Genomic DNA, 13271 nt, shown 5'->3' with positions numbered 1-13271 from the left:
AAATAAAGGCAATCTGCCCACGGGGCAGAAAAAAAAAAATCTACAAACTACAAACTCCGTCCAATCACATAAAGACAAATCAGCCTTCAGGCAAATCAAATGTCTTCATTCAAAGTCTACCTGGATTTGGCACTCTGCCCATCGTTTCAAAACCTCTTAACAATACACTTCACAAATAGTTAAAAGCATGTATACTGAAAAGCCTACTTTTGCAATGTTATTTTTAAAAACAAGGAACTCTTTAACCCAGGGAAGATAATCATTTGGGAAAAAGAAGGTTCGTTTCTGAGTTAGCAACAAGTAAATGCAACACTAGTGGGTGGGACTGAGGTGTGCCCTGGTGCATAAATAGAGACTCAGCTGTGCTGGCACACTCAGAAGCTTGGACCGCATCCTAGCCGCCGGCTCACACAAGACAGGTGGGTGAGGAAATCCAGGTAAGGCTCCTGACAGCAGCTTTAGATGGGCACTTGCTGGAGTGAATTTTGGCCTCTGATTGCTATATAAAGTTGTAGGCAATCAAGCAACAGAGAACTGCAAGTTTCCAAGGGCAATGAAGTAGAATGTGGAAGGGAAATATGGAATTTCCACCAAAGGCTTACTGGGGCCTTTCTTTGGCTAGAGCTGGCACAGTGTGACGTTCCTGAGTTAGTTCAGAGAAAGGCTTTCTCCTTTGGGAAACAAAATTTCCAAGAGTAGGTGAATCCTAGGATTTTTCAAGCCTGGGACAGGGTCCAGGGATTTTCGTCTGTCACCATCTAAAGCTTTCTTTCCCACAGGCTAAAAGCAAAGCCCTGTAGGCATCTCCACTATGACACCTCAGCCCGGATTGTCCGCTTGGAATATATTATTGCAAATCAGAAAACAGTTTTCTTTCTCTTTTTGGTGCAAAGACATTCTTGTTGCCTCTGCAATCTTTAAATTCATGGGATAGGCTGTTAAAGGAGAGGGCTGGTTGCTTTCCTGAAGCATTTACAAACACGGACACTAAAATGTCTTGCAAGTGCACTCTTTGCTAAAGATGAGAAGACAGGGATATGGTGACGAGTAAAAAGTGCTGGCTTCACATAGTGTGTGTGTGTGTGTGTTCCTATATGTGTGTGTGTCTGTGTGTCTCCAAATTATCAATATTTTCCATAGTTGGAATTGTGTTTTGAGGTGGTTTATGCAGGAAATTTGCAGAGCAGAATCTATTCATATTACAAAAACCCAGTGGAGTGAATCACAGAAAGTCACCTCAGAGCAGGATGTTTGTACAGCAGGAGTTATATTAGCCTTCCTTGAGTCATCCTGCCGTAAAACACAAGCAATATATCAATAGTTCCAACCTGTAATCTTTGGAGATATTGCAAGGTCCTAATAGCTACTTGTAAAACAAGAATTGTAAATGGGCTAAGTAAATAAAAATGCTTTACCATCAATTTACTATTTTTTAGAATACACATAGATGCTGTTATAAATAAAAGACAAAATCAAATATTTGTTGGTAGATTCAAAGAAGTTATTTGCCATTATGTTTCTGAACCAACCAGTATTCTAAAAGTATAATTATTCTCATGTAAAAGTTCTTGATTTTTTTTAACATTAAAGAGAAGTCTTTATACAAAGAAGGCTGAGCATTGTTGACTTACAGTGTACACTTAGGTTGTTTTTGCAGAACTCTAGAAGACAAAAGTTATTGGCATTTCCACATCTTTATGGGTATAGAAGATGAACAAAGTATACCCCTGATTTTTGCTTACATCTTTTCTGAGTAAGACATTTTGTGCTTATGTACTATGAATTAGTTAATAATTGGTCAGTTAAATACAAAATGACATTTCGATCTGGTAACTTAGCAACACCATTAAAAAAAAATCAGGTAATGCTTAGCAAAGGTTTCCACTCAAGATATTAGATGATGAAAAACTTCCCACTTAACAATAGTCATTCCTTGCAGAGTTTATTTGACTTCATTCAGAACCATTCACCAATACTAGAGTTAGGTGCTGTGGTTTCATATTTCCTTTTTAGCACTTTCAGTGTTTGGTTTTATCAGAATCCCAAATCTCCAGCCTTCCATGTTACAGCCCCGTGGACAACCTTAGTGACTTGCTAGAGGAACTCACTTTGCTCCCTCCCCCTCCTCCTCACTCACTAAAGTTATCTTGTCATTTATTTTCCTGTTCATAGGCTTTAGTTTTTCCTGGGAATCAACTGTGGAATACCAGAAAGAAAAAGTAATTTAACTAAGATATCGGCTAGGTGTGGTGGCTCACTCCTGTAATCCCAGCACTTTGGGAGGCCAAGGCAGGAGGATCACTTGAAGTCAGGAATTTGAGACCAGCCTGGGCAACATGACAAAACGCCATCTCTACTAAAAAATACAAAAACATAGCCAAGTATGGGGGCACCTGCCTATAGTCCTAGCTCCTTGGGAGGCTGAGGAGGGAGGATCACTTGAACCCAGAAGGTGGAGGTTGCAGTGAGCCAAGATTGTGCCACTGCACTCCAGCCTGGGCAACACAGTGAGACCTTGTCTCCAAAAAAAGTAAATGTAAATTTCCTTAGCTACTAGAGTACGTACATCTATATTCTTAAAATATAACTATATTATTTCTATATAGATGTATATCTATATAGATAACTCTATAGCTATAGAGATCTTTATCTTTTTGTCTGTATCTATGTAGATCAATAGACAGCTATCCATACTATATACAGACAGTCCCAACTTACAGTAGTTTGACTTAATTTTTTTTTATGATGGTGCAAAAGCAATACACATTCAGTAGAAACTGTATTTCGAGTATCCATATAACCACTCTGGTTTTTACTTCCAATACAGTATTCATAAAAATTCCTTGAGATATTCAACACTTTACTATAAAATGGGCTTTGTGTTGGATGTCTTTTCCCAACCGCAAGCTAATGTGAGTGTTCTGAGCACATATAAGGTAGGTTCAGCTGTGGTGATCATTAGGTTAGGTGTATTACAGTAATTCCCCAATTATCTGTGGGGGTTATGGTCCATAACCCTCAGGGGATGCCTGAAACCGCAGATTAGTACCAAACACTACATATGCTATGTTTTTTCCTATACATACATATCTATGATAAAGTTGAAATTATAAATTAAGCACAATAAGAGATTAACAAGAGCTAATAATAAAACAGAACAATTACAACAGTATCTTATAACAAAAGTTAGGTGAATTTGCTCTCTCTCTCAAAATATCTTATTGCACTGTGCTCACCTATTTTGGATGCAGTTGACCGTGGACAGCTGAAACCTCAGAAAGTAAAACCCTGGGAAAGGGAGACTACTCTGAATGCATTTTGACTTACAATATTTTCAGCTAACAGTGGGTTTATTGGAACATTACTCGATTGTAAGTCAAAGACCACCTGTATTCTTAGGAAAATCCCATGGAACAGAGCTGTTTACTCCAATCTCATATGTCCTGTCTCAGCAGAGCCTCAGTTTCTGGTATATTCCACCGTTGTGGGGCAACTTGCAGACCCTGAAGACTGCTAGTTCATTTTTGTTTACTGATTTTGGTTGGTTTTCCATACTAGAGTTGCCATGGAGAAAATTTCAGTGTCAGCATTCTTGCTCCTTGTGGCCCTCTCCTACACTCTGGCCAGAGATACCACAGTCAAACCTGGAGCTAAAAAGGACACAAAGGACTCTCGACCCAAACTGCCCCAGACCCTCTCCAGAGGTAGGAGTCAGCTTCTTGTTGGCTTCCAACTGCTACTTAATTGGAAAAGATTTCCTCTCTCTTGGTGCTTAAACCTGGTGCTAACCTGGTGCCAAGTTATTTTGGGCTGTGTTCCTTCTAGATATATCATTGTCTATAATTATTTCTACTTTCTCCAGGGGTTTTTCTTCTTCTTTAGTATCAGGTCTATTATCCCAGTCTTTACCATTGCTTTGCAACAGCTTTGGGTCTGAATTTAGAAAAGCTTCAAATATACCGATTCATTTCATTCTAGGTTGGGGTGACCAACTCATCTGGACTCAGACATATGAAGAAGCTTTATACAAATCCAAGACAAGGTAAAGATCAGGGTTACTCAGAGGTCCCTCAAAGCTCTCAAGAGCACCACCTAGTGACATCTAGATATATGTGAAATCTTACTCAATAAAATTTGTCTAATCTCTCTTTGTCTTTTAAAGCAACAAACCCTTGATGATTATTCATCACTTGGATGAATGCCCACACAGTCAAGGTAATTCGTTCTCCTAAATATGATTTCCTTTACAGGCTTTTAGCCTTAGGGCCAGGGTTCAGATCACTCATGTTTGTATCTTTAGAACACAGTTGCATTAAAAAAAAAAAAAGAATATTTCCTATAGTAAAAACATATTTAAAAGTGACTTCAAATATCTCCACGTTTTGTGATAACCATTGGTACACATTTTGAAAAACTAGCTTTAGGATTCATCTTCAACTTCTTGATTTCTCTTACAGTCCACATTCAATATACCAGCAAATACTGGCTTTATCTTCAAAATATATCCTTAAACCAGCCCCAGATCCACAGGCATGAAGCCTGTGCCCTCTCACAGGGCCCCGAGCTTAGAAGGTTCCCACACTTGGTTTAAACTCTGCTGTCATTGTCTTAAAAGCCTTAGTAATTCTTCAACAAGGGGCTCTACACTTGCATTTTGCACTGAGCCCAAATCCAACCACTTCCTATGGCCTCCATGCTACTGCCCTGGTCCAAGCCAAGATCAGATCTTGTCTAGACTACCATAACAGTCACCTAACTGGCCACCCTACAGCCAAGTCCACATAGAAGCCAGAGTGAGGCTGGTAGACGTAAATCAGATCCTATCACTCACGTGCTCAAGTGGCTTCTTATCACAGAATTAAATCCGGATTCCTGACCACAAGCTATAAGCCTGACAGGATCAGACCAATGGCTATCTCTCCCCTCCTACCACTCTCCTCTTGCTTTCTTCACTCTGTCCAGCCTGGCCTTCATGCTGTTCCTCCCAAATCTGAGCTCATTCCCACCTCACAGCTATTGCTTTGCAGTTCCCCCTGCCCAGTGGCCTAGCCCAAAATGGATCACTCCCTCACTTCAATGTTAGCCCCTCAGGAAGATCTGCCTGGACCGCTCACAGTTTTTAAACCCTTTGCTTTATTTTTCTTCAAAGTACACGTATCTCTACCTGAAATTATCATCTACTTATTTCTTTGTTTATGGTTTGTCTCCCACACAAGTATTTGAGCTCTATGAAAAAAAAATGCTTTTTTTTTTTCTTTCTTTCTTTTTTTTTTAACTGCACTATCCCTAGTGCATAACACAGTGCTTAACACATGGCAGCCATTCAATAAATATGAGCTGGAGAAAAAATAAATGGATGAATGAATGGATGAATGAGTGAATAAAAAGCAGAGGTAGTCAATGCCATAGATATTACTTCACTAATCATTTGCTAAAAGGCCAAAGTAGAATATTGTATTTAAAATGCAATTCAATAAATAAATAAAATGCAATTTAAATTAAAATAGAACAAAGCTTTTAACCAATGCTAAGATGGATGCTTAATGATTTTTCTTTGTATTATAGCTTTAAAGAAAGTGTTTGCTGAAAATAAAGAAATCCAGAAATTGGCAGAGGAGTTTGTCCTCCTCAATCTGGTTGTAAGTTTCCTTTTCATCATTACTAACATTTCTCTATGGCTCATTACTTGAAATAGATGATTCATTTTTCCTGTACATCTTAGTCATACCGCATTAACTGGGATTGCTTCCAAATATCCCATCTCATAGATTAGAGAGAAAAAAAGATATTTCATTTTGTTAACAATCCATTTGGCATGTCTGTTTTTATTTAGTAATTAATCATCTCAGTTTGTCTGAAACTTCTATCCTGTAGTCAGAATTTTTCTGTTGCTAGAAGGTTTTTGTTACTTGCTGTGCCCATCCCTCTATAGTCCTGGCTTCTCTACACCCATTCTTGATCCTGGTCACCTCTCAGGAAGAGACGGCTCTCTGGCTTTCCAACTCTAATCATGCCTCTCGTGCTTTAGCTTTATGCATTCCCACCTTACTTCACCATCACCACCCCTCATGGTGCTCAAGCTTTCTGTCTCGGCAAGTTCTTTTTACTGTATACAAACATTTCATTTTCCCTCTAAAAGCAAGCCAACAAAAAATGACTCTACCTAGTCATATGTCCTTTTGAGCCCCGCTGCCCTTCCTCTTCACAGGTTGGCTTCCTGAAAGAGCGCTTCACACCAGTAGTTCTTCCTTGCCTCTCTTCCATGGGTTCCTCTTCCTACTCCTTAATGTGAGTGACATGATGAATCTCTACTTGATCCTTTTCTCTTTCCATATGTTGTATTCAGTGAACAGCTTCATTTACAACTGCCTTTAATCAATTCTGACACACTAATAATTCCTACATCTTACCCAAACATGAAACAACTTCCAACGTGTCTATCCAACCATATTCCAGATATCTTATTATCACCTTAAACTCAGAATGTTCCTCACTGCACATTAATCATCTTGGTTTGCGCTTTTCCAATAGCTCTTCTTTCTCTATTCCCTATTTTATTGATAGTGGTACTGTGCTAGATTGGACTCTCCTACTCACCTACAGCATTCAGTAAGCCCTGTGCTTCTAAATTCCAAGTATTCCTGCTATTAGTCACTTCTCTATAAACTCAGGACCACTATTTTAGTAAGCCTCTTTCACTTTCCCTAGCTTACTGTAATACTGCTAAATGGCTCCCAGTCTACAAGATAAACCCTGTCTAATCCCACACGGCTGTCAGAGTAGTTGCTTTACAGACCAAACTGGGGTCACAGTGTCTCTTCTAACATCCCTCCAGTGGTTCTTAACTATTTCTGAACAAAGGAAAACACCATGGCAGGTGTGAAAAGTCATTCCTAAGCTGGCCCCTGAAGCAGCTCTAGGCACCTTTTCTCGCCACTGCCCTCATGCATTCCCCTAACTCAGTCCTTCCCCAGCACTTGGCCATAGAAGAAAATGCTCTGCCTGTCCTCTCCATACTCTTCCTCCTGCATGAAGTGTCTTTCTTTTCCACATAACTGACTCCTGTTCATTTTTAAAGATTCCTCCTTATCCACTTCAGAAAGTCCTAGTCGGGGTGGAATCTGCATTCTGGGCAAAATGTCTTCCTCAAGGCAACCACCAAATCTGCACATCCTACACCATAACATTTCACCCACTGAGTCCTCAATATTCATTTTCCTACCTGTATCTCTCAATAGAGTGTGCATTCATTAAAGATCAGCACTGTGCCTTGCTAAATACAGTTCTAAATAAAAATTGGTAAATGGATAAATGAATACTCAAGAAAATCCTGTTATTTGTTTCTGTAATTTCTCTAGAAATTACATCTGCTTTTTTCCTTAATAAACTCTTATTTCATCCAAGATGTCTTCCCCAAACACAATAACTCCTTCCAAATTCTCCCTTAATTTTTTTGCTCTGTATCACATCCATTCAGCACTTTATCTCATGTTCTGCTCTATCTTATTTATTATTTCATGCTTGCAACTTGTCTCCTCATCTATACAATAAACTCTTTGTGGAAGAGAGGTACCTTATGATATTGTAAGATGCCTGGCCAGAAATGGACGGATTCTTGTATTAACAAGTTTGAGAACGACTGAAAAGGAAAAGTAAACTAAAAGACGTTTTTCTTTTTATCTTAGTATGAAACAACTGACAAACACCTTTCTCCTGATGGCCAGTATGTCCCCAGGATTATGTTTGTTGGTAAGTAGAAGTGACAATGAGATAACTCGGAAGCTCATACTAGTGCTACCATCTTCCTTCTCTCCTCCCCACTGTCCCTTGCCACTTTGCCATGGCCCATGTCATCACTAAGCTCTAGCAAGGAGTATGACATTCCTTTAAGTTCCACAACATATTTTCTTTAGAAAATGTGAGCTTTTACCTATTTCCACACAACACTTTCTTTTCTCACGTGCTAATTGTAACTTTTCATCTTCTGCTATGATACATCTGATAAGCACCCTATTCGCAATTTAAACATATTGATACATTTCCTGAATACAAGAGGCCTGCAAATATTTATTTTTTAACCCAGCAAACTTTCACTTTGTGTATTAGATTTTTCTATCTGACATTTTTTATTATTATTTTTAAGAAAGTTAGGAATAAGGCTGGGTGGCTCACGCCTGTAATCCTAGCACTTTGGGAGGCTGAGGCCAGCACATCACTTGAGGTCAGGAGTTTGAAACCAGCCTGGCCAACATGGTGAAACCCCATCTCTACTAAAAATACAAAAAAATTAGCCAGGCGTGGTTGCAGGAGCCTGTAATTCCAGCTACCTGGGAGGCTGAGGCACGAGAATTGCTTGAACCTGGGAGGTGGAGGTTGCAGTGAGCCGAGATAGCACCACTGCAATCCAGCCTGCGCGACAGAGCGAGACTTCATCTCAAAAAAAAAAAAAAAAAAAAGGAATATGAAGTGGGAAAAAGAAATGAAAGGAGCCACATGCTCCTTCCTGCCACTGGTACTTTTTTCATGTGCTTTTCCCACTTCCTTCTCTGTCCCCCAATTTCACATCATTAACTCCCCAGTCATCATCATTCATTGACCCGGTCAAATCCCTACTACATGCTCTTGTGGCACCATGTCTCTCTTTTTAGTCATACTTTCCTCAGGTATAATTTTGCATTTTGGGGGTGGTTATGTAATAAATCCCACCATGGACTATAAGCCCCTATGGCAGGGACTGTACCTATTTCTGCTCACCATGCTATTCCCAACATGACCCTGCAGTAGGCTCTCCATCAATATGTGCTGAATTATTCGATGATTGTACTGAGTTTGGCTTTGTTCAAAGTCATACTGATTTAAGGACAATCCATAATGAAATCTATCACTTACAAGAACGCAAGCTAATCATATGATTCACCTGTGTAGTTCATTCAAGTTTACACTGAATGTATAAAGCGGGGCAAAGAAAAACGAGAGAAAAAAGGAAGGCTGAACTAAAGCACTAATTTTATAGGTTTAGTTTTGTTAGAATTTAGAACATTTGGCATCCTAACAGTGAAAGGGAATTTATAGATTGTCCAGTCATACCTTGTATAGGAATTCTTTTTACAGCATCCCTGTGGAAGGGCATTTTAACCCACATTCAATTCCTTCAGTCCTAAGAACCAGCTCCAAGGCAGCTTGCTCTTCTAGCTCCGCAGCAGCCACGCTGACTACATGTTTGAATCACCTGGAGGATTTTAAAGATCAAGTTGTCCAGGCCACACCTCAAACCAATTAAGTCAGAATCTCTGGGGGTGGGACGCAGGCATCCGTAGTGTTTACAGTTCTCCAGATGATTCCAATGTGCAGCCAGGGTTGTGAGCTGCTAGTTGGGTATTTAAAAGGCCCTTCTTAGGTTAATTTCTTACAAAGATTAGACCGTGTCTTTGTATCCTCTGCACCAAACAGAAGTATGGTCGGTCTCAAATCTGGTGAATAAATGTACATCTGTTTCTTGTAATTTATGTGTCTGGCCTTAGTCCAACATTCTGAAATGACAGATTGCCCACTCCAGTACCAGCGACAGACTTTGCAAACATGCAGATGGTTCTCACATGTCCTCCTTGTCTCGTTTTCAGGGCACGTGTCCTAGGTTCTTTCGATTACGTCTCTCAAGGCAAGGTTTCCAGTTCTCTCTGTATCCTCACGCTTCCCTTTCGGATGCATCTTAATTTTAAAATACCCCTTTTTCTCATTAATTAGATCACTTCAAGTTAAATATAAAACATGGCAAAATGGATTTAAATGTAGAGGGATATATGTACACATAAGAGAAGACCAATCTCTACTTTTAAAAATGCAGTTAATTAACAATAAAGTAAAATATAGTGAAGGTACTATATGTTTATTTGAACTTTGCTGTTAAGGACTTGTATTCCTCTATTAATTAAAAAAAAAAACTTTTGAAAACTAGCATTGGATGTGGGTTTCCAATGATCTAGAAACATGTAAACTACAACATAATCATTTCAAGAATTTAAAATAATTTTGCAGCACAGAATGTTAATGTTTTCACCAAAAAACTAAACACCATGTCACCCCTAAATATATATTAATCTGTTTTCAGGTTGCCACAGATAGAACAGAAGGGTTCATAACATTTTCCACAAATAGCACTGCACAGCTGTTGATGTTTCCAGCCCTGCATTTGCTGCTAACTGCCAGGGGCTGGGTAGTAGAGTGGATGGATCAGAGCTCCTGTGAGTGCAGACACACTTCATTCCTTCACGGGACATGAATACGTGAACTGCAGCTCCCCGTGGCATTAAATAGAGGTTTTTTTGAAAACAAACCATTCCATTCCCTTTTGCTTCGTTTATCTTTGCAGACCCATCTCTGACAGTTAGAGCTGATATCACTGGAAGATATTCAAATCGTCTCTATGCTTACGAACCTGCAGATACAGCTCTGTGTAAGTGTTACCTTCAATTTGGATGTTGCCCAAGAGTTGAACACTTTTATTGCTGTAGTGATGGGACTAGGGGCTGCATGGTGAGGTGAGAGAGAGCTAGGCTTAGGGATGCCTCAGACTCAGTTTGACCCTAACTAGCCTTGCATCCTCAGGCAAATCACACTCTCTTTCCATCTCAGGTTTGTTTGTTTTTAATCTCAATTGAAGACGAATTATTTAGATTAGGTATCTTTTTCTCTAGGAGAATTCTATGACCACATTACCTGATTTTCAGGTTTTCTGTTAGGTACACTAGCACACACTCCTATCACAGAACTGAGTGTAATAATTGTAATAATCTGCATGTCTTAACTTTTTAAATAACAAAAGTGAAAGAATGTGCGGTCCAGCTTAAAATTAAATTCAGGTTCAATGTAAAGATCAGTAGGAAAGATGATCCAAATGATTGCCAAGAAAATCACCTTCCCTGTGGTTGCCATGAATGGAAGAGAGAGAGAGAGACTGACTTAAGACAGATGAGGTACCTCAATGCAAGGCTGTAGCTAGCTGTGACATCTGATTAGTCCTCTGGGAAGAAAAGTGGGTTTTATCCTAGGAACCAACTCTGATCAATTAGTAGTGGCTGCCTAGAACTGCACTGTCCATATGTTAACCATTCACCACATGTTGCTATTTAAGTTAAAGTTAGAAATTCATTTCTCCACACTAGCCACATTCCAAGTGCTCAATGCCCAGACACTGAACATTTCCATCATCACAGAAATTTCTATTAGCCAGTGCTGACGTAGAACGTCATTTTGTGAAGAGAAATGAGGCCATGTCTAGGAAGCAGGAGAGATCATCATCGTGGTCCATTAGCAACGTTTCCAGTGTGTGTTGGACCAGGGGAAGCACATTCCAAGTAGTGTCAGCCATTCTTGAGATAATACCGTACATTTTAATAAGACTAAGCTCTTTAAAGGCAGGTGTCCTACACAGGTAATATCACAATGCCTTGTAGAACAGGCACTTAATAAATATTTGTAGGAAGAGTGAATAAGCAGCTGTTCAGTGCCTGTCGCGTGGACATCTTATTTTTAGTAGATCACATACCTCATTTTGATGAATTGCTGTTGAAGAAACAGTGACCCAGAGTTAGGGCTCTAGAACAGTAGCTCCATTATTTGTTAGCTGTGTGACCTTGAGCAAGCTACTCAGCCTCTCTCTGCCTGTTTCATTATGTATACGTAATGTTCTAATCATGTTTGTATGAGGATTAAATAATTCATGTGCAGAAAGCACTTGATTTGCTATTATTTATATTTCCCCTACTTCTAAAACAACTTACAGTAGATGCACACACCTACTAATAGACATTGCTTTTAAACGTGATTTAAATTTACTTCTAAATGAGCCAAAATTATTTTCTGCTGATAGAGCTTATTAAAGGAATATTTTGGAAGTGAGGATTGGAGATGAAGGATCTGGGAAGGAATGAATACAGTAGAAAACTAGATTGTCACAAAAGCCATTTCATATAACGTTTTTAAATTACAATAAGATTACCAATTATTCACCTCATGATTAAAAAGCATCCTATCAGGCTGGGCACAGTGGCTCACGCCTGTAATCCCAGCACTTTGGGAGGTCAAGGTGTGTGGATCACTTGAGCTCAGGAGTTCGAGACCAGCCTGGCCAAAACCCCGTCTGTCCAAAAAATACAAAAATTAGCTGGGCATGGTGAAGCACACCTCTAATCCCAGCTACTCAGGAGGCTAAGGCTAAAGAATCAGTTGAACCCAGGAGGCAGAGGTTGCACTGAGTGGAGATTGCGCCACTGCACGCCAGCCTGAGCAGGAGTGAGACCTTGTCTCACAAAAAAAAGCACCCCATTAAATAATGAATTAAGCATCCAAGTTTGGGGTTATTATATCGATATAATGTATGACGGTGTCTTGACTCTCCTGCTTTTATCCTCCATTAGTGCTTGACAACATGAAGAAAGCTCTCAAGTTGCTGAAGACCGAATTGTAAAGAAAAATCTACAAGCCCTTCTGTCTATGTCAGGCCTTGAGACTTGAAACCAGAAGAAGTGTGAGAAGACCGGCAAGTGTGGAAGCATAGTGAACACACTGATTAGGTTATGGTTTAATGTTACAACAACTATTTTTTAAGAAAAACAAGTTTTAGAAATCTGGTTTCAAGTGTACATGTGTGAAAGCAATATTGTATACTACTATAGTGAGCCATGATTTTCTTAAAAAAATAAATCCTTTTGGGGGGTGTTCTGTTTTTTCCAACTTGGTCTTTCACAGTGGTTCGTTTACCAAATAGGATTAAACACACACAAAATGCTCAAGGAAGGGATAAAACCAAAACTACTTCAAATGATGAAGACCAAAGACCAAGTTATTGCACCACACCACAGGTTCTCAGTAGATGACTACAAGTAGACCTGAGCTTAATCAACAGAAGTATCAAGCCATGTGCTTTAGCATAAAAGAATATTTAGAAAAACATCCCAAGAAAATCATGTCACTACCTAGAGTCAACTCTGGCCAGGAACTCTAATGTACACATTTTCATTTAGTAATTAAATTTTAGTCAGATTTTGCCTCACTTAATGCTCTCAGGGGAAGCCTCCCTCAGGGTAGCTTTCTCCTTCAGAAGTCGAATTTAGTAGAAAGGTCATCCAAAGAACATCTGCACCCCTGAACACACCCTAAAGAAATGCTGGGAATTGGCCTTGTAATCAATTTGCGTGTCAAGGTCCTAAAGTACCGGAGTGAAATAAATTCAGCCAACATGTGACTAACTGGACGAAGAGCAAAGGGTGGTG

The 13271-nt window shown here is 39.5% G+C and overlaps 1 protein-coding gene across 2 annotated transcripts; it reads left to right on the top strand.

Annotated features, from left to right (window-relative positions):
* The first annotated feature begins 257 nt into the window (after positions 1-257).
* On the top strand, positions 258-12732 carry AGR2 (anterior gradient 2, protein disulphide isomerase family member). Of its 2 annotated transcripts, none has more exons than XM_010357661.1 (8): positions 258-437; positions 3559-3704; positions 3979-4042; positions 4163-4215; positions 5566-5639; positions 7686-7749; positions 10370-10453; positions 12417-12732. In XM_010357661.1, exons 2-8 carry the CDS (start codon positions 3566-3568, stop codon positions 12464-12466), a joined length of 528 nt encoding a protein of 175 aa, XP_010355963.1. In that variant the 5' UTR covers positions 258-437; positions 3559-3565; the 3' UTR covers positions 12467-12732. The 2 variants fall into 2 exon arrangements, with proteins under 2 accessions (XP_010355963.1, XP_010355965.1); XM_010357663.2 differs by having other exon boundaries at positions 266-419.
* The last annotated feature ends 539 nt before the right edge of the window (positions 12733-13271 follow it).

The sequence above is a fragment of the Rhinopithecus roxellana genome, chromosome 6 (genome assembly GCF_007565055.1).
Source record: "Rhinopithecus roxellana isolate Shanxi Qingling chromosome 6, ASM756505v1, whole genome shotgun sequence".
Lineage (NCBI taxonomy): Eukaryota > Metazoa > Chordata > Mammalia > Primates > Cercopithecidae > Rhinopithecus > Rhinopithecus roxellana.
The sequence above is the reverse complement of the archived record's forward strand: the minus strand, read 5'-3'. Positions and strand labels throughout refer to the sequence as shown.

Coding starts and splice junctions, on each gene's coding strand:
- AGR2 (XM_010357661.1), top strand. CDS start 3,566: ATGGAGAAAATTTCAGTGTCAGCATTCTTGCTCCTTGTGGCCCTCTCC. Junction 4,043..4,162: donor TTATACAAATCCAAGACAAG/GTAAAGATCAGG, acceptor TGTCTTTTAAAG/CAACAAACCCTTGATGATTA. Junction 10,454..12,416: donor ACCTGCAGATACAGCTCTGT/GTAAGTGTTACC, acceptor ATCCTCCATTAG/TGCTTGACAACATGAAGAAA.